This window comes from Leptodactylus fuscus, chromosome 8 (assembly GCF_031893055.1).
Source record: "Leptodactylus fuscus isolate aLepFus1 chromosome 8, aLepFus1.hap2, whole genome shotgun sequence".
In the NCBI taxonomy this organism is placed as follows: domain Eukaryota; kingdom Metazoa; phylum Chordata; class Amphibia; order Anura; family Leptodactylidae; genus Leptodactylus; species Leptodactylus fuscus.
This window is the reverse complement of record NC_134272.1, coordinates 19,771,058-19,798,691: the sequence shown is the minus strand read 5'-3', so window position 1 is coordinate 19,798,691 and position 27,634 is coordinate 19,771,058. Positions and strand designations below refer to the sequence as shown.

General features: G+C 44.9%; 1 protein-coding gene across 1 annotated transcript; it reads left to right on the top strand.

Annotated features, from left to right (window-relative positions):
- The first annotated feature begins 1,314 nt into the window (after positions 1-1,314).
- Positions 1,315-5,461, top strand: CDIPT (CDP-diacylglycerol--inositol 3-phosphatidyltransferase). Its single transcript, XM_075285703.1, has 6 exons — positions 1,315-1,467; positions 1,957-2,091; positions 2,188-2,341; positions 3,108-3,189; positions 3,263-3,344; positions 3,450-5,461. Exons 1-6 carry the CDS (start codon positions 1,425-1,427, stop codon positions 3,617-3,619), a joined length of 666 nt encoding a protein of 221 aa, XP_075141804.1. The 5' UTR covers positions 1,315-1,424; the 3' UTR covers positions 3,620-5,461.
- Positions 5,462-27,634: the final 22,173 nt, after the last annotated feature.

Here is a 27,634-nt window from a genome sequence, read left to right as displayed (position 1 = left end):
TAAAGCCAGAGGTGTAGCTATAGGGCAGGGGTGGGAAACCTTCGGCTCTCCAGCTGCTGTGAAACTACAACTCCCAACATGGGGGGGCCTTAAGACTTGTGATGGGGCGCCGCTCTACCATGGTCAGCTTGAACATCAGGTTGAGAGCTTGAAATTGATGTCACAGTGAAACATTATGGCACTTTGACCTAGTGTGATCTCACCATGACCTGATGTTATAGAACCCCATGGTGATGTCACATTGATCCACTGTCATGTCACAGAGGCCACTGTAATTTCCCTATAGTGATGTCACTGTACCCCATTGTGTTGTTACAGAGTCCATTGTGATGTCACAATGCCTCACTGTGATGTTGTAATATTTCATTGTAATATCACACAGGCCATTGTCTGTTGTCATCGCCATTGCGGTGGCACTATAAACCATTTCGATGTCACAATACTCCATAATGATGTCACAGTGATCCATTTTTATGCATAGTGATGCCACACTGCTCCACTGTGATGTCACAGAACCCATTATGATGTTATAGAGTCCAATGTGATGTCACAATGATACCTTTGTGATGCCAAAGTCCACTGCGATGTTACAGAAAGCCATTATAGTCTCACACTAACCCCTTATGATGGCAGAGAACCCATAGTGACCTCATACTGCTCCATTGTGAGGTCTCCACATGTTATAATGTCCCACAGTGATGGCATAGATCCCATTGTGAGATCACAACAATCCACTGTGATGTCACAACGCCCATTGTAATATCAGAGTCCAATTTAATCTCACAGAGCCTCACTATGACGTCAGATGCCATCTGAGGTCTCACTCCCGGGCTATGAGGACACATTTTGTTGTCATAATCTCACTGTGATGTCACAGATTGGGACTATAGAGACCCAGGGCGTACTGGAATGGCGGGGGCTTGAGGTGCCATTGACCATCATGCAGAGGTGGAGAGGATGCCTGGACATCCCCTTTAATTTGTCAATGTTAACCCCTTCAAGGGGATATCCTCAGTTTTGGGTACTGCCCCTCACAGCAGTCCTGGCTGTTTTCTCTTCATCTCTGTTATCTGGCGGAGCTGACGGGCAGTAATAATAACTGTACAACAAAAGGAAGCAGCGGCCGCCATTAGCAGGAGGGCAGAGCCCTGTCATTACTATCACAGCCGGCAGCTTGTAGTGCAGTCATACAGCCAGCAGGTGGCGCTGCGACTATACAAAGAGTTGTCTATCAAAGCAGCGTTCTCTATGCTCTCTCTAGGAGACACTCTCTCTTGCCGTCAGTTTCTATGGTGTTTCGGGAGACGCTCTATTCCTGCTGCGCTCTCTCTCATCCTGTAGGGGACGCTCAGTCCTCCACAGCTCGATTGTTCTGCAGCGGTTACCAGGGTGCCAAAGTCCGGCCAGTGACGTCACCGGATAAGATGGCGGAGGAGAACATATTCCTGTTTGTACCTAATTTGATCGGTAAGAACCGGGATGAGGTCCGTGGGCGGGGTTCTGTCTGTCACTGACGATAACAACCTCATCGCTTCAGTCTGGAGCTCATATCGGCCACACATCGGACGATCACTTGCACATGATACATTCATTAGCTGATCTAATACTCCTCGTAGCTGGGGGTTTGTTACAATGTATCAGCCTGGAACCAGTGATAACAGAGATCTCCTAAGTCCAGGCTGCTGTCTCTCACCTGCACTGACACATTGTAACAGATCATCAGAAACAAATCTGGGTAACTCCTGCTGTCAGGCTGGCTTCCCCTGGTGTAGGACATCCTTTGTTTTGTAGGTATTCAGACAGAGCTGTACCTGTAAGGGTGTGCGCCCACATGCTTGCTGACTGTTTCCACACTGTATGATGGAGGGCGGACACTTGACTTGTTACTGTTGGGTTGTGGCTGATTTAACCCCTCGTGATCCTTCAGATTTCCATCACTGACTGTCTCCCCCGCAGGCTATGCCCGGATACTGTTCGCCTTTGTTGCTTTCTACTTCATGCCGAGCTCCCCCCTGGTGGCGTCCACCTTCTATCTGCTCAGCGGACTCCTGGACGCCTTCGATGGGCATGCGGCTCGAGCGCTTAACCAAGGTGAGGCCATGACGGGGCAATGCTACCTGTGATCTGGACCCAACATGCGCTGTAGTACGGTGACAGGCAGATATTTCATTTGTTCCATTTTCCCAGGCACCAAGTTTGGAGCCATGCTGGACATGCTGACTGACCGCTGCGCCACCATGTGTCTGCTGGTCAACCTGTCCCTGCTGTACCCAGCATACACCCTTCTTTTCCAGCTGAGCATGAGCCTGGACATCGCCAGCCACTGGCTGCACCTCCACAGGTGACCGCTGCTGTACACACCATCCTGGTGGGAGTTTAGGGGTTAATTACAAGGGTTTCTCCTGGATCATGCAGTCCAGATCTCCTCTCAGTTAGGTAACTGTGACTACCATGAGCCACTCTGCTGGACTCTGACCGGATAGGTGACAGCACACTGGACTCGTCCGCCTGATACTGTGCGGTATGAAAATTAAAGGGGTTGGCTAAACCTTAAAGGGGTGTTCCAGGCTGCCGCTCATTTTGTATACTAGTAGACCATCAGTAGCAGATCACTGCCATCCCCTTTACTAATCAGACTTGGGTGCCAGAACTATACAGGGGCCAATCCCAGAAGCAGAAGGCTCTGTACACCGTATATAGTGGCAGGGCCAGAGTATTGCAGCTCCACTTATGTTCACTTCAATGAAAGCTGGACTGTAATAACTCAGTTTGGCCACTGGACAGCGTATAGCGCCGTCTGTTTCTGGTTCCTTGTACAGTGCTGAAATCAGCTGATCTGGTTGGGTATTGGCTGCTCACTGTCCCTAAGGATCAGTCATTAATATTACATCTCAGACGGCTCCTGCCTTGGCAAGTCACAAGACAAGATGTTTTTCACAAGAGGTTACTTCCCATCATGTCCCAGGGCGGGGGCACATTTTTCATACCTTCTTTGAGCTCATTGTCACATTGTGATAACACACTTAGGATTTTTTTTAGATTGTTCTGGGTCAGTCATGGTAGACACTTGTCAGGAGTCTTATCTATGTCTTTCTCCCTCTCACCAGCTCAACCCTGAAGGGCAGCGACAGTCACAAGACCATTGACCTGTCGGGTAACCCTGTACTGCGGCTGTATTACACCTCCCGGGTATGTGTGCTGGGTGGTGTTTTAGGGGGGCCTTGGTGACTATTCCTGGGCTGACAGCTTGTTGTTCTCACAGCCGGTCCTGTTCTTCATGTGTGCTGGAAATGAACTGTTCTACTGCATGTTATACCTGCTGCACTTCACCGAGGGACCAGGAGGTAGGCGCTGTTTTTATTTTTTCCATCTCAGTATCATAATGTGTAGTGGTGTATAGGATACATTTGGGGTGATGCCCTGATCTGATGTCTACTCCCCCTCTACAGTGGCACTGGGACCCCTGGGGGCTGTCGGTCTTTTCCGCCTCCTTGTCTGGCTCTGCTGTCCGGTCGCTCTAGTAAAATCTCTCATCAGCCTTCTCCACCTGGTGACTGCCTCCTGCAACATGGCCGCCCTGGACAGCGCTGAGCGAGCCAAGAAGAAGCTAAAGGATTAAGTGGCGGAAAGTTCTAGAGTGAAATATTTATTATCTGAGTGTTTATTCTGTATCTTGTCTGCACAGAACCCACCACCTGGACCTAGGTCACCCCCTCCCCCGAGGCCGCCACCTTGGTGCGTCAGGTGACTATATATCACCGCCTGGTGGTGGCATCAGGTATTTCTATCTTTCCTGCTTCCATTGGGTGTGAATTATGGGGGACCCGCTTGCAGTTTATGTTGACTTTCCGTTATCAGAACATTTTATTTTTTGTAATTTAATTTAATATTTTTTTTTAATTCACATCCAATCATGTTACATTGGGTTACTTTTCATTCTAAAGCCGTCTGCCTCCCTTCTAGTTTTATGGCCTATATACCTGCTCCCATCATGCACTGGTTTATCACCCTCCTGGTTTACGGGCTGTCGGGTCGGTGATGTTTGCAATGGTTTCCGTTCTAGGGAGAGGTGCCAGGCAGCCGGTCTGCCATGTATATTCTGCTGCTGCCCCCCATCACTATGTAGCTTGTACAGGGAGTTGTGCTAATATGGAGGATACCTGCACAGTGACATTATATCGCCCCCTATATGTATTGTGCACATGGAGGAGAGATGGACAAGTAACCCCAGTGGTTGCAGTCAGGGATCAGCACAGAAGAGTCTCAGGGATAAGTACATTTTACAGCTTCACTACTTGACATCAGACGACAGGTTACAAGGGCTGGACTGGGTAAAAAAAATCTATATATGGCTGCTTTATTCTAGAAATCCTTGGATTGTTCCTGGTGTTGCAGCTGCTTTTGAAGTGGCCATGTTTTTTTTCATCCTGGACCAGCCCTGTAAAATCTACATGTAACAATTTTTCAATGATTGTATCATGACTTCTACTCCAATCCTACCCAAAGCTGCATACAAAATCCTCTTCATTGCCACTTGTAATTGATCAGGACTATGTGGACAGACATGCAGCTAAACTGCTGTAATGTGTACTATTGATGGTGGGATCGTTCATGTGAGCAATCCCAGCATCGATCACATGGCTGTACCAAGTCTAATGTGTGTGTGGTCAGCTTTACACTTTATAAGTAGCAGTCCTCAGTGTTCATGAGTTATGGGATAGTCCCACCTTGTAACTGTTGATTGACAGCTTTCGCCCTATGCCAGTAATAGGGAGAAAGCTGTCAATCAGTGGATGCTAGGCAGGGTTAGCCCGTACCGCATTAAAATTGAGGGCTATTGCCTTTGATATGCTACAGTCCCTGATGTAAGATATATATATATATATATATATATATATATATATATATATATATATATATATGCCACAATGACACTGACATTGGCCAAGCAAGAGGTGACAATGAGATGCGACATCCTTCAAATCAAAAACAAACTGCTGCTTTGGATGTGACTGGAGTGTTAGCCATAAGCAGTATAAGATCTGTAGATTTTACTGTGAGATGATAGCTGGTGGTGGAGCGACCTCCTTACCAATGATCCATTTCCCTCTTTTCAAAGTCCTGCCTCCATTGTGTTTCCGTTCTTGTGGGCACATTCCTGCCCCGTTTTCAGTATCTAGTCGCTGGCACTGTGCGGCGGGCGATTGTCAGATTATGTTTCTCTATTATTTATTGGACCAGATCAGTGATTTCCATGTAGCTGTCACTGTCTCCGTAGCACAGCTAGTGACGTAGATCTATATAATACACAGGTGTAAGACCTGTGCTAGGCCTGTGTTGTGGATCTGCGTGATATCCTGCGTCTCTAGCCGCAGAGCCTTGCACCCCTCTCCCTGCACAGCGTATCTGTATCATTCCTCCTGTAGCCAGTCACACTGTCTGTTATAATAAAGGATTCTGATTAGCGTACGGCGTGTACTGTGGTTTTTGCTAGAAAATACCGAAACTGGTATAAAGGAAGAGTGGAGTAGTTGGGTCGCTACAGACAGTCAGACTTCAACTTGTGTGAATTTGGCCTACTGGCATCGAAGCCTTGTCAAGGATATGCTGCAAATCATTTGTTAGATTGCGCTGACCTCAAGGTATGTTTGGTAGTCCCTCATCCTGATTTGGTTGTGCAGCACCGGGTGTTGACAATGAAGTAACAACTGGAAAATGTAAGCTACCAAGATGGAAGAGTGGAGAGACCTCGCCAATAAAGGGTACTAGATAGAGCACTGACCTCTGCACCTCCGATATTAGATACATGATCCCCTAACTTTAGGAAGGTGCGTGTCCAGAATGTGTACAAGGAGATGAGGACCAGACAAGTGGAAGGGTAGAGTAAATGGTCACCATATACATATAACACATGAGCTCTGTACCTATGACTTCAATCACCTCCTATGTGCCCTCTTCTTCAAGATCCGCACCATTACATTTTCAGCTTGAAATGGTCAGAGTGGGCGGTCCTTACTATGGATCATGTGACTTTGTTTTTACTCTATCTATCTATCTATCTATCTATCTATCTATCTATCTATCTATCTATCTATCTGAGAGAGGATTGTTATTGTGGGATTACCGGTACCCTCTTTGAGTGAAAATGTACTAGTATCTGCAGAAAAGTTTGTGTCCCAAAATTCACCTAATAATTCACAATAAATCACGGTGGCTCAGTGGTTAGCAATGCAGCCTTGCAGCGCTGGAGTTCTGGGTTCGAATCCCGCCAAGGAACAACATCTGCAAGAAGTTTGTATGTTCTCCCCGTGTTCGTGTGGATTTCCTCCCATTCTAAAAAGACATACTGATAGGAAGAGAAAAATGTACATTGTGATCCCTATATGTATATTCCTATATGAGCCCACAATGTACATTAAAAATATATATATATATATATATATATATATATATATACATTTTGTTAATGCAAATGAAATAAAAAATCAAGATAATAAAAAAAAATTACTTGATTAACTTTGGTAAATCCACTCATCAGCCTTGTTGCTGCCACCAGAACGGGCCTTTATTTTTATGAGTACTCCAAATGTTTTTGTATAAAATCATGTTATAAAAATGAAATGTGCCCTAAGAAGGGTCACCCCTGACACCAATGGCTGGGGCCAGCCCCAACCACGTCCTGAGAATGGGGTGGCTTTAATGTTATTGTTGCCCCTCTCCTCCATTTTAGTCTCATCAAGATGAAGGCTGGGTGCATTCACATTACAACTTGTGATACAATCCTCTGGTTATATTCCAAGCTGCTGCAAAAAAATGGAGATTCTCGAATCACCAAGAGGTCCCTTGTGCTTTATCACTGACTCATAGGCTCTCCCACTGCCGTCCCCTCCAAGTCCTCCATCAGTCGAGGGTCTGTTTCCTTCAGGATCTTATAGAATTCGTCCTCTGCTCCTTTCCTCTTGATCATCTGGAGTAGTTTATTATTTTTCTCTGAGCGCAGTGATGTGAAGTGTAGGAGCTCTTCCTCATCCTCATTAATGATACCCCTGGCCCGTAGTTCCAGCAGGATGGGGGTAAGCATGGGCAGTCTGTCACACAGCATCCGGTACTTCTTCTTTACAAAAATCTTTGCATCTGCAAAATAATAATATAAAAAATAATCCATATGGGTGAATTGACAGCATGATGCTATATCCCGTGCCCACAGGACAGGGACTTCTACTAAGACAGCTTGTTAGCGGTATACAACACCCTCAAGGTCATAGGACATGATAGGAGCTCAGAAAGATACCCAGCATATATGTGAAGCAGCCTTAGTGGGGCTCTAAAGGTCCTGGAGGGTGAGTCCGATACGGCGTAGGGCAGAAAACATCCACGTCTGCAGATTTGCCACAGAATTTGCGTTAGAAGGTTGAACGCCAAATCCATGTAAGATGTATATATGTCTATGGTGTAAAATGATGCCACTGTTCACACAGTGCAAATGTGGAAATTAAATTTTACTATAGACTGTTTTAGTTTTAGGCTGAGCCCCCCATGGTGCTGGAGGCAAACATGACAGGTGAGCAGCTCTGTAATAACATGCTCAGTCAGATGTTCACCTACTGGGAGTCTGACACAAAAACTTATAATAAAATGTGTCAGATATATCCACAAGAGAGCCAGTCATAGTACCAGAGATGTAACCCTAAGAGTGCCAGTCATAGTACCAGAGATACAACCCTAAGAGAGACAGTCATAGTACCAGAGATGTAACCCTAAGAGAGACAGTCATAGTACCAGAGATGTAACCCTAAGAGAGACAGTCATAGTACCAGAGATGTAACCCTAAGAGAGCCAGTCATAGTACCAGAGATGTAACCCTAAGAGCCAGTCATAGTACCAGAGATGTAACCCTAAGAGAGCCAGTCATAGTACCAGAGATGTAACCCTAAGAGAGCCAGTCATAGTACCAGAGATGTAACCCTAAGAGAGCCAGTCATAGTACCAGAGATGTAACCCTAAGAGAGCCAGTCATAGTACCAGAGATGTAACCCTAAGAGAGCCAGTCATAGTACCAGAGATGTAACCCTAAGAGAGCCAGTCATAGTACCAGAGATGTAACCCTAAGAGAGCCAGTCATAGTACCAGAGATGTAACCCTAAGAGAGCCAGTCATAGTACCAGAGATGTAACCCTAAGAGAGCCAGTCATAGTACCAGAGATGTAACCCTAAGAGTGCCAGTCATAGTACCAGAGATGTAACCCTAAGAGAGCCAGTCATAGTACCAGAGATGTAACCCTAAGAGTGCCAGTCATAGTACCAGAGATGTAACCCTAAGAGTGCCAGTCATAGTACCAGAGATGTAACCCTAAGAGTGCTAGCCACAGTACCAGAGATATAATCCCAATAGTGCCAGCCATAGTATTAAAAGTATAACCCCAAGAGTGAGAGCCATAGTTCCATAGATATAACCCCTGGTGGGCTAGTCATAGTACCATATATAGCCCCACAGGTGAAAGCCACATTGCCAGTGATATAGAACATGGGTTGCAAGCCACGGTGCCAGATATAACTCATAGAAGTCGCATTACCAATGCTTTTACCCCCCAAAAAGCACCCACCACAGTACCAGAGATATTGCACTCAGAAGTTTTAGCCACAGTGTCCCATCAGAGATATAGTCCCAGGGGGTTCCACTCCTCAGTAGGGATGCAATGTTTGATCAAATGTAACATAATTTAGCCTGGAGGTCCAGGGTTCTGTTACTAGAACATAGGGAATTGTAAGGGAGCGTTCACACTACCGTCGGTGTCCGAAAGGTAGTGTCCGCTCCTAGTGTCCGCTCAAAATCTGTCACGGACATTAGGAGCGGACACTAGCTGTGTCCGTGACACCTGTCATTCATTTCAATGGGCATCGGGTGCGTTGTTTTGCACTCCGTGCCTGTCCTTCCCTGTCCGCAAGTGAAGATGTCCGACTTCTCAAGCGGACAGAAGAACCCTGCACACCGACGGTAGTGTGAACGCCCCCTAAAGGTGGAGTTTTGTTTGTTTGTTTGTTTTTTCAATAAATTCTTTATTTATAATAAACAGAAAGAGAAAACTACACAGACTACTCAACAAGACAGAGCCCGCAAAAAGAGGGGCCGCAAATAAAACAAAACACAACAAACATAACAGTTCAGGCTAAAATAATGCATCACAAATAGAAAAAAGGGGGGAAAAGACCAGGAGCTCCCTGGAAGGAAGAGAGGGGAAGGAGGGCAAAAATAGCAAAGAAAAAAAATGGGGGGTGAGAACAGGGGAAGTGAGCGTGTCCGACCGCCAGAGACAAAGACACAACCGACAATGCGGCCTCGGTCCATCAGGTCACGGTAGGCCTGTGAAACCTGGAAAAGTATCCATGGAGTCCAGGCATCCATGAAAGCCCCACGGCCGTCTCGAAGGGACGCCGTGAGGTCCTCCATGCTCTGGATATCCTCCACACAAAAAGAGAAATCCGGGAGAAGACCAGGCATGGAGGTCTGAAAAATCTGACCGAGTAACCTGTGAACACCTTTCCAAAATCCCCTCAACACAGAACAACTCCAGAAGATGTGCAGGCGTGTTCCCTCCTCCGAGCCACAGCATCAACAGGTGGAGGAGGAGGATGGGAGAAACCTGTGCAGCCTAGACGGAACATGGTACCATCTGAATGGAATATTTTCTAGTGCCCCTTAAAATTTTTAACTTTACCACATCTTAAAAATCACAATCATTACTTTAACTTAATAATAGCATGCCATATGAGTCTTAGGACGGGTTCACATCTGCGCCTGGTCTCCGGTTTAGCCAACCGGCTGGTTTCCGTGCGTCTTCTGCCTGTCTGTGGGGAAACCGTTTTGTTTGGGTTTTTTTATAGCTGGACATACAGGACTTTGTGTCTGGCTAAAAAGATCGGTTTCCCTGCGGACAGGCAGAAGACGCTCACGGGCAGTCACCTTTGCAAAAAGCTGACCGCCGGATTTCCGTCTTCTGTCCAGTTTTGCCGGGAATGAGGACGGAAACCGTCCAGGTTATTTAAAGTGGAGACTGGGCGCAGATGTGAACCCGTCCTAATCCTGTTTCTGAGTTGAAGCTTACATTTCAGATGAGACTGTTCTCATTTAAAACGCAAATTAGCCATCGCTCCACACACCCCAATTTTCTCTGGGCCCTTTACCACCCCCCGGTAGGGCTCCAGCGCCCACTTTTTGACTGTTCAGTAAGTCCCTGTACACGCAGCAGTTTGCAGATCTTGCAATTACATTTTTTCACCTGCGTTCCATTAAGGGCATGTTCACAAGGAGGAATTTGCTGTGGATTTGGGGGCGGATTCCTCCCAAAATCTGCCTCCCATTTTTTTCAATGAGAGGTAGAGATCTCAGCAGGACGCGGAAAAAAAGAAGCGTCCTGCTCGATTCTGCAGCTGATTAAGCCATGGAGTCTGTGGCTTGAGACTCTCTGTGGATTAGGCTCATTGGTAGGGGCCACATCAGCATCTCATCGCGGCTAGACTGCAGCTGGCGGAAAATGGAGAGGAATTCCTCTTCATTCTCTGCCGTGTGAACATACCCTTAGTGTATACCTTGGGTTGTTTTAGACATTTATGTAGCAACCATAGCGATCTTTAGCATGAGCAGTGACACTTACACGAGGAGGAAGTTCCTGAGATCTGACCGTTGCGGGGCGTTGGCAGACTTTCTAGCTCATCTAAAAGTAAGAAGAATGAAACATAAGGAAGTCATTTGTTATTTTTGGAGGGTTTTCTACTCATTATTATGTATACAGCATAAGGTTTATAAGACTCTGGTTGCTGCATCTTACGCTAAGGATAAGTTCACATTTGCATCAGGGTCACTGTAGGAGTCTCCTCTACAGATTGTCGAAAGTCATGGGAGAGAAAAGTCCTGCACGGAGGATTATTTGTTCCACCACTGTCAGTATGGGGTGGGGGGCGAGTGCAAGGTGGAGCCAAGACCCGCTGCATGTCCTGCATAGTACTAGAATCCCGGACATACAGCGGGTCACGGCTCAACCCCGCACTTTGCTCACCTTATCCCGATGAGCAACAACCAAGCGTCAGTGTTGTGGCTCAACCCCAGGCACTCGCCAGCTCGACAGCAGCTGCTGACTCCTCGCCGCCGGTACGCGGACCAATGCAACATGCCCTGCGGCCCGATACTGGTCCACGGACCGGCGGTTGGGGACCCCTGGTCTATGGGGTCTGTGGGTAACCATTGTTTTAGCGGTCTGGCTCAACATTGTGGACCTGAACGACAGAGAGCCTGGGGCAAGCGTGACCCTAGCCTAAGGGTATATTTTAAAAACTAGCATGTATTTTTGACATGGTTTTTGTGGTTACCTGATAAAACAATAAAAAGCGCCCCGAAAACTAAAGCAAAATCTCGTGCACTCTTCAAATGCTGTCCTAAATACACCCAGCAGTGCTGTCTGTATACACCCTTGGATCACGGCTGGCCTTCCTCTTACAACAGTGTCCCCCCTGAACCTAACCCTGTATATAAGGCTACTGTATATGAAGCAGCCGCTTTATCCGTGTATTGGCTAGTTATAGTATGATTCACTTATTGATTATGTTAGGATAGTGGGCACATAGGGTTCAGCAATAGTCAGACATGTTTTCAGAATGAAGATGGAGTCTGCTGTTCTGAGGCACTTACAGTTCTATGAAAAAGTTTGGGCACCCCTATTAATCTTAATCATTTTTTGTTCTAAATATTTTGGTGTTTGCAACAGCCATTTCAGTTTGATATATCTAATAACTGATGGACACAGTAATATTTCAGGATTGAAATGAGGTTTATTGTACTAACAGAAAATGTGCAATATGCATTAAACCAAAATTTGACCGGTGCAAAAGTATGGGCACCCTTATCATTTTATTGATTTGAATTCCCCTAACTACTTTTTACTGACTTACTGAAGCACAAAATTGGTTTTGTAACCTCAGTGAGCTTTGAACTTCATAGCCAGATGTATCCAATCATAAGAAAAGGTATTTAAGGTGGCCAATTGCAAGTTGAACTCCTATTTGAATCTCCTCTGAAGAGTGGCATCATGGGCTACTCAAAACAACTCTCAAATGATCTGAAAACAAAGATTGTTCAACATAGTTGTTCAGGGGAAGGATACAAAAAGTTGTCTCAGAGATTTAAACTGTCAGTTTCCACTGTGAGGAACATAGTAAGGAAATGGAAGACCACAGGGACAGTTCTTGTTAAGCCCAGAAGTGGCAGGCCAAGAAAAATATCAGAAAGGCAGAGAAGAAGAATGGTGAGAACAGTCAAGGACAATCCACAGACCACCTCCAAAGAGCTGCAGCATCATCTTGCTGCAGATGGTGTCACTGTGCATCGGTCAACTATACAGCGCACTTTGCACAAATAGAAGCTGTATGGGAGAGTGATGAGAAAGAAGCCGTTTCTGCACGTACGCCACAAATAGAGTTGCCTGAGGTATGAAAAAGCACATTTGGACAAGGCAGCTTCATTTTGGAAACAAAAATTGAGTTGTTTGGTTATAAAAAAAAGGCGTTATGCATGGCGTCCAAAAAGAAACAGCATTCCAAGAAAAACACATGCTACCCACTGTAAAATTTGGTGGAGGTTCCATCATGCTTTGGGGCTGTGTGGCCAATGCCGGCATCGGGAATCTTGGTAAAGTTGAGAGTCGCATGGATTCCACTCAGTATCAGCAGATTCTTGAGAATAATGTTCAAGAATCAGTGACGAAGTTGAAGTTACGCCGGGGATGGATATTTCAGCAAGACAATGATCCAAAACACCGCTCCAAATCCTCAGGCATTCATGCAGAGGAACAATTACAATGTTCTGGAATGGCCATCCCAGTCCCCAGACCTGAATATCATTGAACATCTGTGGGATGATTTGAAGCGGGCTGTCCATGCTCGGCGACCATCTAACTTAACTGAACTTGAATTGTTTGTCCAAAATACCTTTATCCAGGATCCAGGAACTGATTAAAAGCTACAGGAAGCGACTAGAGGCTGTTATCTTTGCAAAAGGAGGATCTACTAAATATTAATGTCACTTTTCTGTTGAGGTGCCCATACTTTTGCACCGGTCAAATTTTGGTTTAATGCATATTGCACATTTTCTGTTAGTACAATAAACCTCATTTCAATCCTGAAATATTACTGTGTCCATCAGTTATTAGATATATCAAACTGAAATGGCTGTTATAAACACCAAAATATTTAGAACTAAAAATGATTAAGATTAATAGGGGTGCCCAAACTTTTTCATAGGACTGTATGTTATTACCTCTCCCCCATAGGTTTATATTGGCTGGCCTTGGTATATAACAGTTAGATGACAGATCTCACCATCTTCCAGCTGACATTCCCAGATGTTGTTAGCAGAGTCCTGTTCTGTTATATTCAGCCTGATACTTGTTTCCCTGTTAGCTACACGTATAGCAGAGTATGGGTACTGGGGGCATGGCTTTATGAAGAGGAACTGCAGCTCCTAAAATCACAAGTATATAGAACATTTTAGCATGTGACCTATCGTGCGATGGACTATATATACAGTGATCAGATTTGCATATTCTTCCCATGTTCCTTTGCACAGTGGAGCGCTCATGGCTTAAAAAGACTCCACACACCTAAATGGTGGTTCTCTCCTTATGGAGTGACGATATCCCCTCAATCCTGTCTAAGCCTCTCATCTCTGCCAGATCAGTCCTCTCTGCACCAAGCTGATGAGATGCAAATACATCACAACGGCTGTCCTTGGCTGAGAAGACTGTATCTGGTATCTGGTATAATCCCAACATCATTGCAAACAAAGGCCTCTGGGAAGGTCGGCATGATGTTAAAGGGAGCGCCCTCTATAGGTTTGTTTGACTGAGACAGTCTTCCTAATTACATCATGGACAGACTTGCACATTCTCAGTCAGCGCCCTCTATTGGTGTGCATACCTGAGGCACTGGCTTCTTAATTACATCATGGAAGTCAGATTTGCATATTCTTCCCATGTTCCTTTGCACAGTGGAGCGCTCATGGCTTAATAAGACTCCACACACCTTAATGGTGGTTCTCTCCCTATGGAGTGACGATATCCCCTCAACCCAGATTAAAGTCAGTCTGCCAGAAATAATTCCAATCGTGCCAAAATCAGTGGAGCAACGTCATACAAAGAATTGGAGGCCTCTTTTTGTTATGTAGATTGAGGCTCCAGTATTTGACATTTTACCTGGTTTTCTATAGTTGAACCTTGTGGTCCTGACACTATGTATTTTTTTTTAGGGTTGACTTTTGTTATATAGCCCGGCTTGTCAAGCAAGTGAAATCCATTCCTTGTCTTCATTTTCTGAATAACCTGAAGGTGATTAAATTAAAGATATTAAATATGTGATAATTGTACAGCCTGGGTATATCTCTGTAACAAGTCACCTACATCCATGTATTTTATACGGCTCCATAAAATTAAAGGGATTCTACCATTAAAACCTCTTTTTTTGTGGATAAGATGTTGGAATAGCCTTTAGGAAGGCTATTTGTCTCTTACCTTTAGATGTGATCTCCACCGCACCGTTCCTTAGAAATACCAGTTTTTACCGGTATGCAAATTAGTTCTCTCGCAGCGATGGGGGCGTCCCAACTGCAGCTCGAGAACACGATCCTGCGACGCCTCTATCTTCGGCTGGATCCTCCCCTTCTTTCGTCGTCTTCCTTCTGCGTCACCTCCGACACCTGCGCAGTTGGCTCTGCCAGTGAGACACCAGCAGAGCCGAGTGCGAATGCCGGCTGGCGGCCATTTTTGGGAGGCCGCTCTTGCTTTTGTAGTTCAATGCAGGAGCGGCCTCCCAAAAATGGCCGCCGGCCAACATTCGCACTCCGCTCTGCTGGTGTCTCACTGGCAGAGCCAACTGCGCAGGCATTGGAGGTGACGAAGAAGGAAGACGAAAGAGAAGGGGAGGATCCAGCTGAAGATAGAGGCGTCGCAGGATTGTGTTCTCGAGCTGCAGTGGGGACGCCCCCATCGCTGCGAGAGAACTAATTTGCATACCGGTAAAGACCCGGTATTTCTAAGGAACAGCGCGGCGGAGATCACAGCTAAAGGTAAGAGACGAATAGCCTTTCTAAATTTAGGCTACTCCAACATCTTATCCACAAAAAAAGAGGTAATCTATTTTATCTTGTCTTTGACATGTCTTTGATTTACTTTTGTACTAACACAAGGGGGGAGGTCTCTGTGCCCTATTATAGGGTGCATCATGCATATTTTAGGTTAATTAAAAATTCTGCCTGTCTTACCAACACACGGGGCAGAAATGCCCTGCGTTGTGCTGCTGTTAGGACGCAGATTAACATAATCAACAATTCCTCACATTCCAGTAAGATACCAACTGGTAAATATGATATAAAAAGACCTGAAGCCACCGCCATATGGAATGTCTCTTACCTTTTTCACTTTAGAGTCATCGGCTGGTACCAGGTAGAGGTGAATGAGATACTTGTTGGTTAGTTTTTTTACATATATCAGTACCACTCCAGGGGAGGAATAGAAGCCTTTTAAAAACATCCAGAATTTTTCCACAATCGCTCCCAGGGAACAAAAACTCGGATTTTCCAGCACTAAATAATATGGATTGATCTGTGTCGGTGATTCCAGGACTATTTTACTTTGTTTGTAATGGATAAATTTAATATATGATTTATAGACGTCACAGTCTGTACGGGAGAAACACAAATCCATAGGAATGGTTAGTAAAAATAGCCTGGATGAGATTGGAGATGCAAGCAGCACTTTTCTCTCCACATTTTTTTGTGCGGAAACCACACAGACCCCATTATAGTCTATGGGGTCCGTGGGTTTCCTAAGGAAACCGCTTTTTTATGCAGATTAGGTTTCCGTTTGGGGGAGGGGGGGGTCCCCAAGTGGTCTCCTTGAACGGAAACCCAAGTGCAGATGTGAATCGAGCCTAACCAAGCCTTTAACACAAGCCCGCCCCCCCCCCCCCCCCCCGCCTTATCTATTCTCTTACCTGCTGCAGATAAGTAATGAGGTAGATGAACTGCTAACACTTCTCCAGGCTGCACCTTTGTCCTAATGTTAAAGAGGGGACTTATAATCTCATAGCCATTCCTGTGTACTTGAGACATGTAATTGCCCCAAGAATCTAACTCATATTCAATGGTCAGAGGATTTTTCACTTGGAACTTAATTCCAGTCTTTTCACAACGGAAGAGGCCGGCAGAATTCATTCCTAGTCTGTAAAAAAAAAAAAAATTAAACATAAATTTTAGGTGCCAAAGCATTTCTATGTAACCAACTGGATGACTGACTCTACTAGGTTAGTTCTTGTGTTCATCTTATGTGTAGAGACCACATACATCATGCTCCACTAGTGGTAAATTCCATGCGTAGAAAGCGAGCGGCATCCATTGAAGTCAATGGGACGCTTTTTTTCAGCGCTAAAAATTCGGCGATTTAAACAGCGCCACTTAGATGACCCTTAGATGACAATTTTACCTGCTCCAAGGAAGTTTCATTCAGAAAATCAGCTTCTAGAACTATGTGCTTTATGGAAGATAGGAAATCTTCTCTGGAAATCCCGCAATTAATATTTACAATATTTTCCCGCTTGGGGAACCCCAAATGGAAACCTAATCTGCTTAAAAAAGCGTTTACCATCGGAAACCTCCAGACCCCATAGACTGGTGTTTCCGCCCAAAGAGGACTTTTTTTTCTCTGCATTTTTAAAGCAGAATGGGGAAAGGAATCCCCAGGTGGAGACTGGGTGCAGGTGTGAACATAGCCTAACAGCTTCCTTTTTATTTCCCATTGCTTTTCAAGCCACTTCTGACTCAAAAAACCTCACCACAATTTGCAACAAAAACGCTGCAGTTCTGCAACTTGGTGGCCTCCGCCTTAGGTTCCGATCCAAAAGCCGGGTAGCCGCGACTGAAAGCTGGTGCACTGCACCAGCATCCAGCCGCGCACTCCGCTCCAGATTAGGCCCAATGAATGGGCTTAGTCCGGAGGAGGGAGTGTCTTCAGGCCGAATCGTGAGGCGAAACAGCCTGAAGAATGAGCACCTCACTCCTTTTTCCGGAGTCAGCACAAGCCATCTCCCGGAAAAAGCTCTTGAACGGCTCCCATTGATTTCAATGGGAGCCGTCTTTTTGGTCAGGATTTTGAGGCGGATACGGCAGTATCCGCCTCAAAATCCTGACCGAAAAACTCTGTGTGATCTTACCCTTAGAGTAGATCACTCCGCACAGAGAACTAAATGATCCGGAAGTCTTCTTTCTTTCTTTTTTTTCCCTAGCTGCTATGGATTCCTAGTATATTTCTCAGCTTGTGTGTGTCTCCTTCCGTAATATATTACTGTGTATTATCCTGTATCTGTATTACTATGCTGCTGTAAAACACTGAAATTTCCCCATAGTGGGACTATTAAAGGATTGTCTTATCTTATTTTATACCACAATAATGTTAGGTATAATAAAGAACCTTACACACTATTGTGTCATTGCACAAACAAAAAGACTGGAGTGGATGGTAACAAACTTACTTCAAAGTATGGCGCAAATAACAAATCTCCAAATCCTAATTATGTGCCTGTGTATATGCACAGAACACATAGAGATACAATGACCATTACCATGCAATGATAACAAAATGCAGTACCAGGGAATGAATAGGACCTCCACCACAAGCCCCTACACGTTTCGCCCCTGGCTTCCTCAGGGGGCCACCATTCACTGCATATTGTTTTCATACTGGCAATGTTATCCCAGCACTGCGTTGTTGTCCTAGGGGAACATAAGCAGAACAAAATGGTGACCTTTATATCATGTTCCTTCTTACCTGTATGTGCTTCCATTTATAACTGGACATACTGGCACCTCACCGTCCTCTGGATTCTGATAAGATAGAATACAGTATATTTATATTAACGACCAATTTTACGTATTAGCAACTTACACATCCAACACCTCTATCTTTCAGAAACAGCCATTCAAAGGTTGGACAACATATGCAATATGGCTGTAGTTTATTGTGGTTGTTACAGATATCTGCCATTATTACAGTCAAAGTGTCCTTACTACCATTAAAATTGAATTTTTTTGTCCCTACCACGTCGGAATAGCCGTCTAGAAGGCGGTCTGGATGTTGTTGTTTAGTGATAAATAATAAAAGATGGACGTTATGGACCTTTGGCTTGTTGGCCATTAGGTTTTCCATTGTGTATTTTCCTTACGTAATTCCACAGGAGAAAATCTGCAGTGGATCTGTCCTGTGAGAACACACTCTATAGGGGTTGTTCCCGAAAGGAACCGATGACGTATGTAAGTGATGTCACCAGTTCCTTTCCTGTGGCCACTAAGACTGCTGACGGGCCTTAGCATTCACGTGTGGTAGAGGACTTCCGCTGGTAAGGATAAGTTCACACGGCAGATTTTGGTCTGGAATTTGAGGTGGGATGACGCCTCAGATTCCAGACCAAAAAATGGCTATCCGCGACTGGATTCCGATGCAGTGCATATAGTGTACCGGCATCCAGTCGCGGAATTCCGCTTCAGGTTAGGCCCAAATGAATGATGCGGTGCGCATGATAGGGCACATCGCTTCTTTTTTCCGCAAGTGGAACAAATCCGCAAGCGGAAAAAGGAAATGCCTGGCTCCCATTGAACTCAATAGGAGGTATTTTTTGAGCCGGAATTTGATGCGGAATCTGCGCCAAATTCCGGATCAAAATCCGCCGTGTGAACAAAGCCTAAAGGCACAGCAACAACCAGTGGCGTAACTTCCGCCATAGCAGCAGAGGCAGCTGACACAGGGCCCGGGACATCAGGGGCCTGGTGACAGCCGCTACCGCTGCTATCATTATATTCGGGGGTCTTTTTGGACAACTGTAATGGTTTGTCTTTACAATAGACCCCCTTCATGTATTCCAAAGTGCTGCAATTAAGTGAATAATGTGGTCTGTGTTCTGACCCTGTGAATAGTTGGGGATAGAAGATAAGCTGCTAAAATGGGAAAACGCTTTTAAAGCTAGCCCTGATCCAGAGGATACGACAAACCTCTACAAAGTTGTCTCATAATATGTTACAAAATGTCATTTTATGTGACATGGCTACATATACAGTTATCAGTAATAAGTTTTGATCAAGGGTATGGTAAAATATTGATATTAAAGTGCTTGCTACTATAAAACAAGTCAGGGTCAAGTGGTTAAAATAAGTGCCCCCATCCATCTTTACCTTGCAGTCCAGCATAGTGTCCGTCTCCTGCTCTGTCTTCTCGTGCCGGCCGGGATCAGTCGCACCTTCTTCTTTTATATATTTATATTTCACGTCTATAATACATGATGAATAAATGGTTTGGTTACTTCGTTCCATTTTCAAATTGTTATATAAATCAGGGGCCGCCTGTGGTGTAAACACGGCATTGTACAGTCCCTACAACCATAGGGGGCCTAACAGTCAAAACCAAATCTATAAGACTTAGGGCCTTTCCATCAGGTGGCATGTGCTCACTGTACCTGGATTATTATACATGACCTATTAAAATGTGTTTTTCTGCAAGGCTGCAGTGCTAACCACTGAGCCACCGTGTTGGCTATAAAATCTGTCTGTCACACAGACTATGTTACCAGGATCCTATATGGCCATTAGAAGGGATTTTGAGTGATCTTCCCTTCTATGCACATATGGATAGATGTTGTTAGAATCATTCACTCTGTCATAATGAAATAGTTAATTTTCTACCTGTTGGGAAGTTGTACGTCAGAATTGCAGCCAGACTTCTGGACAGGTTGCCTAACATCAGGTCAGTATCTAGTTCCATGTTGAGCGGGGTCTTCTTACACTCCTTCTCTACTTTGCAGATTGTGGCTTTGTCTATCCCCGATTGTTGTAGGACAGATAAGGGGTCAGTCATGCGAAGCATCTTCTCAATATTAGACATGGTCCGAGATTGTTCCTTGACTTTTTCTTCTAAATTTGCGATCAGATCGGAGTAATACTTTAAGATTTTACTATCCTGCTTAAAAACCTCAGATAGAACATTTCTCTCCAGGTCCTCTAGTTGTTCCTTCAGGTTTCTGACTATTGAGATGACCTGGTTTTCTATATAAGTGGATTTTTCTCGTTCTAAAGTCCAACTCTCATGGAGACTTTTGATAGTTCGATTTGTCTCTTCTCTTTTGGATTCCAAGATCTGGAGATCATTTCTAAGCTCTTCCTTCTTTATCCTTGAAGCTTCTTTTAGAGAATTCACGGGGTGCCCTTTGTGATCCCCTAACACGTAGCAGTCTGTACAGATGCAAGCTGAATCCTGATGGCAGTAATGTGTCAGGAGCTGAGTGTGGACAGGACATCGGATACAATGGAGGGAATTTGTGGCATCTATTAAATCGTGTTTCAGGGCCATGTTATGTACGGCGAGGTGTGCGGTGCACAGAGACACTTCACACTGCACACAAGTCTTAACAGCAGGGACAGAAGAGTTAATACAATAAGTGCAGCACACCTGAGACGTTTCCCGCGCAGCCTGGAGTCGCTCCACCTTGTCAGACAGCTCTGTATTTCTCAGCAGGCAAGGTCTGTTAGTGAATCTTTTACCACATTGAGGACATGTATAAAACTGAGACTGATCCTGTTCATTTAGATGGTCTCTGATACAGGCCTGGCAGAAGTTGTGTCCACATGGCAGGGATACAGGGTCAGTGTAAATCTTGCTGCAGATGTAGCATTGTATCTCGTCTCCCAGCCCTGCAGCCGCCATTCTGGAATCAGTGTGAGTGAAAAGTGAAACTGAAACTACTTTTGCAATACTTCCTTTAAAGGGGTATTCCCATCTACATAATTAGAAAGTGGATAGAGTGGTCTATGCTGGGACCCTCCGGAGTTGGGTGTCCCAATGATATAGGATCAAGTTGAGGAAGGCTTTAGGGGGCATTCACACTACGTATACTGAAGCTTATTCTGAACGTAAAACACGTTCAGAGTAAGCGGCGTATAAAGCAGCTCCATTCATTTCTATGGGAGCCAGCATACGAGCGCTCCCCATAGAAATGAATGGGCTGCTTCTTTCACTGCGAGCAGTCCCATTGAAGTGAATGGGAAGTGCCGGCGTGTACGGCTCGGCATGAGCAGGTTTTATCAGCAAATGCAATTCGCTGAAGAAGGCAAGAGCAGTTTAATATAGTATATGAACATAAATTGATAACAGTCATGAAGCCACGTCATTTACCGGGATAAAAAGTAGCCTATGTGTTAATCGAGGTTCACAATCTACATTAAAAAAAAAAAAAAAAAATCAGTTCGGCCGTTTTTGTGTGATTGAGTAACAAATACACAAACATCCAAACTTTCACATTTATGATATTAATAAGATGTTTATCGTCCTAGTGGCATAAAACCCACTAGATCTTTATGTATAATCTCCTGCAGAGGAAAGACCTGACACAGCCATAGTCTTTGAGTCCACATTACATAATGATACTGGACGATAAAACTGTTAGGAAGTGTCTGCCTGGGGTGCCCAGTAAAATTCATTCTGGGGGTTCACTACGCAGCTACTTGCAAATCTTTCCAAATCCGTAACATGTTACCAACATGGATTTTTTTTTTTTTTTTTTGTTAGCATCTTCCTGCCCAGTCTTTTCCTCTGATCATTTCTGTCCTGGGGTCTTGTCAGTATCTCCCTAGTGTATGACACTGACACATAGTCCGGCTGAGATTCTGTACGATGAATACCTGTATGAAGTATAGTGAAAGTACAGTGCCAGGGTACGGTGGAGGTTCACCTGGCTCAGGACCAGGCGCTTTATTCTTATTTGTTTCTCCAATTGACAGATTGACAACTTCTTCTGCTTGTTCTAAATCTATAAGTGTCTTGTCTGGTAAACAAGACATACTAGACTTTCTGAAGTACGCCACCGGTTTTTCTACTTCTTACGTGTAACCTTCACCCTCTATACTCCCTGCACTTCCATACAACCCAGAATAAACATTCTTGAAAGGGTCCAAAATTTTCATCCAACTTTTTTAAAATTCTTGTGCCCGTGTCCTCTTATGGGCTAGTTCCAGTTTTTGTTTCTTCTGACATATCTTTCAGTTTTACTGACTTTTCTTTATTCTACAGACTTATCGCCCTCCCATATATCCAGAGGGTTCATGTCTTCTGTATTATTTTTATTGAAAAATGCATTTGCTTCTTTCTGTAGGTTCTACCAAGGAACTCTAATCGTACAATGTCTAAGCCCCGAATGACATGGTTAATAAGGAGGCAGGAACAATAAGGCGGGCATTTACGTGTTTGTGCACTTGGGTGTGAACATCCGTTACACGCCTTTCTGAATTCCTTTTCCCGTGGTAAGCTGTAATAGATTTTACGTCCATTTCTAACATAATGGAGACGGCTGATCCGATGGCCAGACTGAAATGTCCCATATGTCGCAACATTTACACTGATCCTGTCTCTCTGAACTGCGGACATAGCTTCTGCCGGCTGTGCATAGATCATGTAGTCGATCAGTACTTGGTGTTTGGATATTATTGTTGTGGACAATGTGAAAAGAAATTCAAAGAACCGCCTCGACTCCAGGGCAACACAAAAATCCTTCAGGTAGTACAATCCTATAAAGCCATTTGGGGACGTAAACATGGTAAAGAGGAGGTGAAGGTGTACTGTCTGTACTGTACAGAATCTCAGGTACCGGCTGTGAAGACGTGTGTCCAATGTGAGACCCCCCTGTGTGATCAGCACCTGCAAGCCCATAACAAGGAACTCAATCATATCCTGATTCCTGCAACTAACACTGCCTCGCTGACATATCGGAAGTGCAGAGACCATGACAATACTGAACTAAAGTACTACTGCTCCCAGCATGCTGCCTGTATCTGTGCGTCCTGCTGCCTGACGGAGAATCACCAGGGACATCAGATCGTGTCTGTGAAGGACGCATTTGACAACGAGAAAAAGAAGTTACAGAACTTTCGCTGTAAACTTGTAATGAGTGAAGAAAAGATTGATAATAGAATACGAAGTCTGGCGGATGAGAGAGATAAAGCCAGGCAAGAAGCAAAAGCTCTTATAATAAAAATCAATGACTTTTTTGAGGAGGTGAGAGGACAAATAAATCGTCTGAATGATACCGTAAAGAAGTCCCTGTATGAAGAAATGTATAAAATCTCTGCTCCAAAACTAAGAAGGCACTTACACAAGCGCAAGGAGACGGTGTCCCGCAAAATCAGAAGGATGGAAAAGCTGTGTGACATGACGGATCCTGTAGCTTTCCTGCAGAAAGTAGAATCGTATAAAGAACTTCTCCATGATGACCCGGATGAGGAAACCGAGCAGAATGGTGATCAGATCCATTCCCTAGAGAATATTGTGGTCGCGTCTTTGCACAGCGGTCTTTCTGAACTTATGGATGAAGTCAGTGAACACTTTGGCTCAAATACATCGCAGGAGTCCTGAGGGTGACACAGACTTGGCGTATGGTGCCAATAAGATCTTATTTCTGCATCATTTGGATAGTGATATGAATAGGTACAGGTCCTTGTAAGGTGTTTGCTGGGGAAATGATAGGGTTAAAAATTCCAGAGATGGAAATGCGTAGGTGGGGGTTGTTATTGTGCTCATTGATCCTCGGTAGTAGATTGAACACTGGATACAAGGTCAGTGTTGTACATATTACCCCTTGAATGTTTATTTAAGGCAAAGGCCACACTAGATAAAGTAAGCGGAAAAAACGCAATCCCTTGTCACTGCTTTTGCATCTGTCAATCCACCATATAAGGCCTTAGTCATAAATCCACTTTTAGTGGACATGTGATGTCTGATAATCCCAGAAAACATACAATCAGACCCCAGAGTGTAATAAGTGGCCCAGGGGAAGTGATTAAAAATAACAAACACTTATACTCACCTCACCTTTCCTGGGTTTCCTCGCTCCTTCTTCTCTTCTCTTCTGAGGTCCTGCGCTCCAGATGATTGGGCCTCAGCAGTTACGTGGGACGTGATGATGTCACTACGGCGGCGCGCCTCATGTGACCTCTGGGCCAATCACACGTGCCACAGCAGTGAGGTCTGCGGCGTGTGACCTCAGAAACCGGCCAGAAGAGCCCTGGGGTGGATGGTGAGCCCAGGACAGTTGAGTATAAATAATTTTCTTTCTTTTTAACCACCGACCCTCGGCCCCATTCTGTTAACATGTGTAGCGGTTGGGGAAAGCCTGGTTCGCCAACCACTATCATCGTGGTCCAGTACCTCGCCATTTCCACCTGGCCGCGGGCCCCGTACCCTTCCAGGCCCGTAGCAGATGAATCCCCTGTGACCACGATCGTTACGCCACTGATAAGAACAGATATACTGCAATATGTCACTGATAGTGGATAGTGCCTGGGGGGACATTGCATTTTGTGAGACTGGAAAGTCACGACTAGCTGTGACAACAATAATTTATAGATCTACCAGATGCGTTTAAGCGCATTTCATAGTAACTTTTTAATATGTAAAAATGTAAATGACAAATAAATCTGTGAAGTTTCTTGAAGGTTTCTCCTGCTGTTCCTGTAATGAATAAGCACTTCTGCTAAATGAAGAATAAGGCGGGAAAAACCGTGGCAGCAACACATTGCGGTTCTGCCTGCAGCGCTTTAGCAAAAAGTTCTCAGAGGTTTCCTCTGCGGACCTTCTGTTTCAATTATACCTATGGGGAAACTGCTGGCATTTCTGTAGGTGTAACTGACATGCTTTGACTTCTAAAAACGCACCAGTTTTGGAAATCACCGCATGTCTGCTACAACCCCATCCACTTTGCACTGACTGTAAAACGCTGCGTTTTTTTTCTGCGGCGTTTACGCCACGTGGGGCCCCGGCCTCAAATGGTTTTTCTGGCTTATATATTGATGACTTATCCTTAGCTAGCACATCAATTTAACATCAGCTAGGGGTCTGACACCCACGACCCGTCACAGACTGCTGTTTGGGGAGACTGCAGTATTCGGGTGAGCCTGCAACCGCAACCTTTTCACAGAAAACTGATCACAGTGCTTTACGTTATATATTGGCTGTGCTTGGTGTCGCAGCTCTGCTCATTTACTTGAAAGGGACTGAACTGCAAATGGACCATGTGACCAATTAACGTGATGTCACATGATCTGTAAAGCAGAAGAAGTGCTTCAGGCTGGTCTTACATGGCCGTAATGTAAGTCCACAAATGGTCCGCAATTGAGGGTTTTCAATTGCGGACCATTTGCGGACACATTATATTCAATGTGGCCTCTTACACCACCAGATATTTTATCTGTGGTGTGGCCGGGCCGTAACCGTGGTCCGCAATTTATAGAACATGTCCGTAATGGCTGTGAATTGCGGCACTGCACGGACTTGCCCACAGAACTCTATGGGCGAGTGCGGTAGGACACGGATGTCTGCGGAGCCTATGTTGCCAATCAGCAACTTGCGGACTGTACATTCAATACGGTCGTGTAAGACCAGCCTCAGATGTAGGGATCACACCTGGAGACAGAACCTTTCTTGGATTATTGACTCCAATTCCTTTAATTTGCATTTTGAACAATAAATTTGCCACGAGGAGAGACGTTCTTTTGAACATGCGTATCACATTGAAAGCAATAGGTAAAAAAGCCTCCCATCGATTTCAATGGGGAGCGCGCGTATGCCTGCACCCATTCAAGTCAATTGGAGCTGGTTTTTACGTGTTCATTCTGAATGACTTTTACGTTCAGAATGAGTGAGCGTAAACTCCGTGTGCAGGCTTCCTAAAGCTCATGGCCATGTTTGTCTAGTTCTTCTAAGAAAGTTAATAGCTCAGAAATGATACACAACTCCTTAAAGGGATTCTACCACTAAAACAAATTTTTTTCTAGTTAACACGTCGGAATAGCCTTTAGAAAGGCTATTCATCTCCTACCTTTGGATGGGTTCTCCGCCGCGCCATTCGTTCAAAATACCGGTTTGTACCGGTATGCTAATGAGTTCTCTCGCAGCGATGGGGGCTCGAAAACCGACCGCAGCGCCGCCTCTATGGTCTTCTGTATCCTCCCCTTGCTTCTTCAGCGTCCTGTCGGAGGCCTGCGCAGTACGCTCTGTTCGGCGAAGATTGCCGAACGTACTGCGCATGCGCGAAATTGCGGTCCCAGCCATAGTGCGGGCACTGCAATTTCGCGCATGCGCAGTACGTTCGGCAATCTTCGCCGAACAGAGCGTACTGCGCAGGCCTCCGACAGGACGCTGACGAAGGAAAGGGAGGATACCAAAGACCATAGAGGCGGCGCTGCGGTCGGTTTTCGAGCTGCAATGGGGACGCCCCCATCGCTGCTCCTGCGATGGGGACGCCCCCATCGCTGCGAGAGAACTCATTAGCATACCGGTACAAACCGGTATTTTGAACGAACGGCGCGGCGGAGAGCCCATCCAAAGGTAGGAGACGAATAGCCTTTCTAAAGGCTATTCCGACGTGTTAACTAGAAAAAAATGTGTTTTAGTGGTAGAATCCCTTTAATGTTCTCCATCTTCCTGGACAGCTTGGCTTCCTTCAGATGTAACCTATAAGCCAATACGAGTGACACTTGCTCCTTGTTTCTGGAGGTCTTACCATGAAATGTCTCCTCTATTTCTTCCAGCCGTCTCCTGAGCTCTCTCTTCTTCACAGATGGATTTTTTGTGTGCTTTGTTGATGTTCTCCACCAGACTTTCTACGGGGTGCCAATTTCTTTCTGCAGTCATTTCTAGTAGACAATGAATGAGTTTCTTCTTGTTCTTGAAGGCCTCCTTTAATGTCACCACTCGATGCCCTTTGTATTTGTCAGACATCACAGGCAGTACAAAGGCAGGCAGCATCTTCAATGCTGTAAAATCTGATGAATTTTCTGTTCTCCTGGAGAGGGTAAGGTTCATCCAAGATTTGTCCTGTTAGAATCATATCTTCTATCTTGTATTTTGTCATAACTCTTTCTCTAGCAAAGATAAGTCTTGTCTCAAAAGGAAGTGATTAGACTAATTAACATGGAGATGCTATGGGGATCAAAGAAGGAAAACCCTTTTCTTCTCTAGGTAATAAGGAAATGGAATGCTAATGAATCCTCATGAATCTGATCAGCTTTAGGGCTGCACCTCTGTCTTGTCAATATAGAGTGTGTAACACAGGATGCCTATAGAAACACTGGAAGTTAGATCCAAGAAGTGACACAAAAGTCTTTGATGTGTAATTATCTTCTGAGCCTTGAGATACACATACTGTATACAGTGCCTGTAGGGGGTTAGCTTCCTGGTGGAATGTAATGTTTTAGCCAATGGATAGAGGCTACCATTCCACATCCAATCCTGGTATGTTATGTTACGTCATAAGTCCAACCTGCGTTTGTCTGTATAAATATTGCCTCTTCTGTAACAATAAATCAGAACTCACTTGATACACTATCAGTTGCGTGTGTGTGTGCGTGTGGCTTCTCCAGGCCCAATGGGTGGTAGCCCATCTAGGCCTGTTAATTAATTATTAATTTGGAGCTCTGCAACATACTCTTACGAGGACAATTTAATGTCCCCAACAAATTGGTGCCCAACGTGGGGCTTGAGAAATAAGGAGACGGTTTACTGAT

Coding starts and splice junctions, on each gene's coding strand:
- CDIPT (XM_075285703.1), top strand. CDS start 1,425: ATGGCGGAGGAGAACATATTCCTGTTTGTACCTAATTTGATCG. Junction 3,190..3,262: donor GGCTGTATTACACCTCCCGG/GTATGTGTGCTG, acceptor TTGTTCTCACAG/CCGGTCCTGTTCTTCATGTG. Junction 3,345..3,449: donor CTTCACCGAGGGACCAGGAG/GTAGGCGCTGTT, acceptor CCCCCTCTACAG/TGGCACTGGGACCCCTGGGG.